General features: G+C 33.1%; 2 protein-coding genes across 2 annotated transcripts; one reads left to right on the forward strand and one right to left on the reverse strand.

The window, feature by feature from the left end:
• Positions 1-687: 687 nt before the first annotated feature.
• LOC105626235 (39S ribosomal protein L19, mitochondrial-like) lies at positions 688-2316 on the reverse strand. Its single transcript, XM_012207539.1, has 4 exons — positions 2253-2316; positions 1396-1831; positions 894-1172; positions 688-817 (listed from the first exon to the last, which is right to left on the reverse strand). The coding sequence occupies exons 1-4, from the start codon at positions 2314-2316 to the stop codon at positions 688-690; spliced, it is 909 nt and encodes a 302-aa protein (XP_012062929.1).
• Positions 2317-4139: 1823 nt separating this feature from the next.
• Positions 4140-6359, forward strand: LOC105626236 (pre-mRNA-splicing factor CWC22 homolog). The gene has a single exon (XM_012207540.1). It carries the CDS (start codon positions 4140-4142, stop codon positions 6357-6359), a length of 2220 nt encoding a protein of 739 aa, XP_012062930.1.
• Positions 6360-6794: the final 435 nt, after the last annotated feature.

The raw sequence follows: 6794 nt of genomic DNA on the forward strand, positions 1-6794 counted from the left end.
GTGTGTGTGTGTGTGTGTGTGTGTGTGTGTGTGTGTGTGTACATATGCATGCATGCATATTATTTAAACTTTATATTTACGAGATGTATGATAAGTATTTCTGAAAGTATGTTTATTTTTTTTCTTATAATTAATACTAAAAATTTTTGTTTATAAATTCAGTAATTAATTTTAAGTGAAAATAGATCTACAAGTTTAAATACACATGAGTGAAAACCGTCATATTCAGTCAAGGCGGTTTTTCATGCCTAATAATTTTTCTTATGATTTTATATAATTTCCAGATCAAGCTATTGTTTATGTGTCGGTTTGAAACACAGTTCTAAACCAAAGCAAGAATATCATCAAATATATATCAAATTGACAATTTAATATTATTACAAATAATGATTTAATAAGCATCTGATTCCCCCGAAATAATCGGCGTGCAGTTAGCTTGATCTCGAAATTGTATAAATTTACAAGAAATATTAGACATGAAGAATCTCCTTAACCAAATATGTTGTTTTTCACTCATGTGAATTCAATGATTGTATAAAATCCTAATTTTTTTGATAATTACGATACTAAATTATGATAACGGTGCGGATATCATTACAAAAATAAAGAATTGTAACAAAAAACAAATACATTTATTTCATTCTAATTCCTTATACAAATTGAAAAATGCTATACATAATCAAAAGTTTACCCAGTTTTCTGCGGACGTACGAAAGAGCGCTTAAGTTTTTGCCTACGTTTAGTAATTTCCATTTCGTGTAATTTTGTATACACTTCATCAAGTATATCATTTTGTTCCTCCTCGGGAATAGTTTCCCTAAATAAAAAGATATAAATTAAAACGAATAATCGTTAAAAAGAATATTACAAAAAGATATGTCCTGTTTTCTTACCGATATTTTTTCATTAAATCATACTTTTCCCAAGGTGTCGCTGCAGCTTTAGCTTTCATAATGCGTTTCTCAGAAAGCTGCAACTCTGTTATACCTTTCAACTCTTGACGCTCCCATTTCTCTAACCATGGACGAGGATTAAGCTGCACTTTGATCTTATTCACAGGTACTGGTGCACCTTCTGGCAAATACTCTGGTTCCATGTCAAAAGGAAAGGTACTATACTCTGCTGGTGCGTCCCGCAAGTATCGTAGATGCGAATCCAATCTTCTTTCAAACCTAAATATATGTCAGAATCATCGAAAAGAAACATTTCAGTGCAATTTATATAAATAACTGTACAACAGTTTTGCATACACAAATATTGTAAGATTTTTTAAATATAATTAGTTCTTATCTCAATTCTTCACTGGATTTGAATGTATAATCAATTATATCAAAGAATCTTACAACAGTTGCAAAGCTATCTGTTCTGTTGAACGCAGCCAATAATTATATTTACTTAAGACATTCTATCTTCTGTATTGCAGGATCATATAACTCATAAACTACTTCAATTCCTTGGTTATTGACCACATTTCTCAATACACATATGGCTTTCAAGCCAGATCCTTTTCGTTCGATACATATACCAACAAACTTATTAACCTTTCCAGGAGCATGTGGTTCAGAATAAGTTATAGCTAATACAGAACCAACATAGAATTCGGGTATCGCTACGTGAATGCGCCTTGCCATCATATCCATGCGCTCCAACTTTTCTCGGAGTGAATTACGATACTTGGGATCTGGATCTGGTAAAAATTCAGGATATATGAATCGATACCTATCAGATATCACTTTCTTCTGTTCAATGTTTTGTTCTGGTATCTTATTATTTTGTGATTCTTGTACTGAATCTTGAGTGATTGTGGAGGAATTTCTTCTAACTGCATAGCCTAAAAAAATAATTTTGTATAGCCTTAATAATTAAAACTTTTATGTATATAATAAGAATAAAGTTATGTTTTGATATCATACAATCAAATTCTTCAATATCACAAAAGAGAAGGTAAAAAGAAATGAAAAAATTTAGAAATAAATGAATGTACAAAGTAAAAAATATTTTTTAAATTGTAAAAATTTATCTCAAATATGTTTACTCTCATTTTAATCATAGCAATATCTCTAGTATAACAAATCTTGTAAATCTTTTGAAACAATAAAATAAAAAAATTAAATTTTAAAAAAATTTAATTTCACTTTTGTGAAAGTCATTGATAATGTAATTTAATAAATTTGTTTCGTTATTGTGCAGCAAATTGAGAAAGGTTGAAAAAGCACAGGAATAGAATGTGATCAAAATCTAACATAACCTACATATTATTTTCGCTACTTGCAGTCTACCATAATCGCGAGAGAAAATCCTTGATATCACAACCATTATTTTAATCTTCTGTTATTCTCATACATTCATTTAGACATGCACAAATCTTTCTTTCTCTTTTAAAAAAATAATTATTTTCGTGAAGTCCGAAGTTCAATTCTGATTTTCTATTATTACAATGATGAGTGAAGCGCAGAATTTGGCGGTATATTCGAGAAACTCATATAATCTATCGGTATTGCAGAACACTCGTGATTAACAAGTTCTCATGAAAGAAAGTTATAAGAAAAACATATTTTGCAAGAAGTAAATAAAGTGAAAATAAGTCGCAAGTTTCAATGTTTAGGAGCTAAATTGATGATATTAGGCAAACATATAATAGAGACTCTGTAATAAGAATCGCGATACTTTTTTACATATCACATATAATCGATTGCATATCTTGATTGTGTGTGTGAAAATTACAAAATTGGTAAATTTATTAGATAAATTTATTATAGGTACTAATCAAATTATAAATATTCCAATAAATTTATTCACTTTTGTAATTTTAACTTGTTTGTGTGACGATAAAATGTTTAAAATAATTTTATAAGAAAAAAAAGTATTATAAACTAAACAATTCTTCTCATATGTATTGTTTCGACACGTAATATAAAGAAATTTATTTGTTAATATCTTTAAAATATCTAATTTTAATTATATTTTTGAAATTTAAAAGTAACATAAATATAGATATACAAATATAGGACGGGAGTTCCTGAAATATGATTAAATCAACGCATGACTTTCTGATGTTGTGACTTTTATTAGAAAGTTTCTGTCTCCAACATATAATAAGAACTCTCATATCAAATAAATATATAACATCGCTGGATAAGATCATTTGGATCAATAAGCATGCAGCATTAAGTTGCCATATTGATTTAAATCCTATGCATAATGAAAAAATATTAGGAACAAGAATTATTATTAAATATTGAAGAAATGAAAAAATTAGGAATAGAGACAGAATATCTTATTTTTTATTTATATTATGTTTAGAATCTCTATTTCTACATTTAATTTTATTTCATTAATATTTATTTATATTAAGGAGCAGATATGATATGACATGATACATGTAATTGCATTAATACAATGCAATTATAAATCTTTGTAGCTTCATAAAAATAAGTACACAAGTCTCATTACAAAATAATATTGCTTCTATGAGAAAAATAAAATCGAAACCCATTATATTATCTGCTAAATACTATATATATATATATATCAGAAGCAAATAATTTTATTTATTATAATATAACTTTGTTATAATATTTATTATAAGATTTTTTTTATTATTTTTATATATATATTTTTTATTATTTTATGATAAGATTTTAAAATTGTAAGATCCGACTGTCACAGCTTCGTAAGAAATAAAATTTTATTTTGACTCATTATTATTTTCATATTTTGAAATTATTGCTATGTTATATATTTTATCTGAAAATAACGATGCTTGTTTTATTCAATTCTGTCGATCCGTAATTTGAAAAAGTGCACTTTAAATTGAAATTGGCGCGAATTGATGCAATGACGGAGCGACATCTTCTGACTATCGCGTACAGAAGAATTTTAGAAAAATAATTAAAATGTGTGATTATTGCGATTATGGTTATGTTTTCCGAGTGTCTGTCGCCTAGAAAGATTTGAATTGATTTTGAGTGATCCAGTGAATTTCTTCATCGTATCTCTGTAAATTATATTCATGATATAATTAAAAATATATAATATACAGTACATAATCAAATAATTATTACATGTACAGAATAACCTAATTGAGAGTACACCGTTGGAAATCCGCGGCGGAGGCAATTTAAAATTACGTGTTCAAGATGAAGAGATCGCATTCACGAAGGGACGAGAACGAGAACGAAGAACGTTCTCGTAAGCGCAGAGACCGCAAACATGATGACTCCAAAGAATTAGAGCATAACGGCGATCATAGGAATTCCAGGCACCACGATGATCACAGGAGTTCCAAGCATGATAGCGATCATCGGAGCTCCCGACGCAACGATCACAGAGATCGTAGGTACAGCGATGATCGTGGAGATCTCAGGGACAGCGACGGCGAAGCAGGCGGAAAGCGGAATTCGCCACGGGAAGAGATTGGCAACAGGTATTATGGAGAACCGGATAAAGCGCGAGAGAATCCAGAGGATGCCAAGCAAAAGCGGACGGTAGATCTTTTGACCTCGAGGACGGGAGGCGCGTACATCCCACCTGCCAAATTGCGTATGCTCCAAGCGGAGATCACTGACAAGTCAGGAGCCGCTTATCAACGTATTGCCTGGGAAGCGTTAAAAAAATCTATTCACGGATACATCAATAAAGTAAACACCAGCAACATCGGGATCATAACGCGTGAGCTGCTGCATGAGAACATCATCCGAGGTAGAGGTCTGTTAGCACGGTCTATTATTCAAGCACAAGCTGCGTCTCCAACATTCACTCCAGTTTACGCTGCATTGACATCTATAATCAATTCTAAGTTTCCTAACATAGGCGAGTTGGTGCTAAAACGGCTTGTTCTACAATTCAAACGTGGATTCAAAAGGAATGATAAACCTTTATGCATTTCTTCAGGAACTTTTATAGCGCATTTGATTAACCAGCGTGTGGCTTATGAGATTATCGCTTTGGAAGTCTTGACTTTACTGCTGGAGACACCAACCGACGATTCTGTCGAAGTAGCCATTGCATTTTTGAAGGAATGTGGTATGAAACTGACAGAGGTTTCGCGAAGGGGTATCGAGGCTATCTTTGAAATGCTGAGAAACATACTGCATGAGGGACAATTGGATAAGCGAGTCCAGTATATGATAGAAGTTATGTTTCAGATCAGGAAGGATGGATTTAAGGATCACGAGGCTGTACCCGAAGAACTGGATCTCGTGGAGGAGGAACATCAAATCACTCATTTGATAAGATTGGATGACGAGATGGAAGCGCAAGATATATTAAACGTGTTCAAGTTTGACGCTGATTATCTTGCCTCCGAAGAGAAGTACAAGCAATTGTGTAAAGAAATTCTTGGCTCGGATATCAGTGATTCAGAAGGCGACGATGAAGATGGAGAAGAAGAAAGCTCGGACAACGACAGCAGCACAGAACAGACCGAAGCAAAAGAAGGAGTGATCCTTGATAATACAGAAACAAATCTGACTGCACTTCGACGAACTATATATCTGACTATACACTCTTCGCTCGATTTCGAGGAGTGTGCACATAAATTGATGAAAATGCAACTGAAACCTGGGCAGGAGATCGAGCTATGTCATATGTTTTTGGACTGTTGCGCGGAAATGCGGACGTACGAGAAGTTCTTCGGCCTCCTAGCCGGTCGGTTTTGCGCCATTAATAAAATATATGTGACGCCGTTCGAGCAGATTTTCAAAGACTCTTATCATACGATACACCGCCTCGACACGAACAAGTTGCGGAACGTATCGAAATTCTTCGCGCATTTACTGTTTACAGATTCCATATCGTGGAGCGTACTTTCGTGCATAAAACTGAACGAGGAAGACACTACGAGTTCCAACAGAATATTTATCAAGATCTTGTTTCAGGAGCTCTCTGAGTACATGGGTCTGGCAAAGCTGAACGAACGGGTTAAAGATGTAACATTGCAAGAGGTGTTTGAAGGACTATTTCCCAGAGACGATCCAACGAACACGCGTTTCGCGATCAACTTCTTTACGTCGATCGGCTTGGGTGGTTTGACAGATGATTTGAGAGAACATTTAAAGTCCCATCCGAAGCCAGTTGCTGTGCCGGCATTAATTACCAAGGAAGAAGAACCCTCGAGCTCTGACGAGTCTAGCAGTTCGTCATCCAGTTCCAGCCCGTCTAGTTCAACGACAACTTCTTCAACCGATTCTTCTTCATCATCATCATCATCAGAGGATGAAGTTCCGGCGAAGAAGAAGAAAAAGAAAGTGTTGCGTAAACGAAAAGAAAATAAATCGAAATCGAAAGACAAAAAGGAAGAAAAGACTAAGAAAGTGACTAGCAAGAAGAAGAAAGGCAAGACGAAAAAGGATAAATGAAACAGATATAGAAATTAAGTAATACAAAAGTAAGAGACCTTTTTATAGTGTATATGATAAAGCTATTCTATACAAATTATATAATATAATATATTCTGTGATTTACATTTGACTAAGTTTTTAAAATTTCGAGCGAGCAGGAATAATAAATGGACATATAATATTTATTCTATTTTGCATACTATTTATTATTCGTTAGACGTATGTTAAAATCATGGATCCGCATTCGTCTATAATAAGCATATCTATATCTGTATCTGTAAGCATCTTAACTCCCCGAAATAATCGGCATGCAGTTAGATCTCGAAATTGTATAAATGTACAAGAAATATTAGACATGAAGAATCTCCTTAATCAAATATGTTGTTTTCACTCATGTGAATTCAATAGTGTGTGTGTGTGTGTGTGTGTGTGTGTGTGTGTGTGTGTGTGTGT

This window comes from Atta cephalotes (genome assembly GCF_000143395.1).
Source record: "Atta cephalotes unplaced genomic scaffold scaffold00005, whole genome shotgun sequence".
Taxonomy (NCBI): Eukaryota; Metazoa; Arthropoda; class Insecta; order Hymenoptera; family Formicidae; genus Atta; species Atta cephalotes.

Excerpts from the sequence above, each read along its gene's own strand:
- LOC105626235 (XM_012207539.1), bottom strand. The coding sequence starts at position 2,316 with ATGGTTGTGATATCAAGGATTTTCTCTCGCGATTATGGTAGACTGCAA. Across the intron at positions 1,173-1,395 it reads CAGAAGATAGAATGTCTTAA|GTTTGAAAGAAGATTGGATT; the intron begins GTAAATATAATT and ends ACATATATTTAG. Across the intron at positions 818-893 it reads GATTTAATGAAAAAATATCG|GGAAACTATTCCCGAGGAGG; the intron begins GTAAGAAAACAG and ends CTTTTTATTTAG.
- LOC105626236 (XM_012207540.1), top strand. The coding sequence starts at position 4,140 with ATGAAGAGATCGCATTCACGAAGGGACGAGAACGAGAACGAAGAACGT.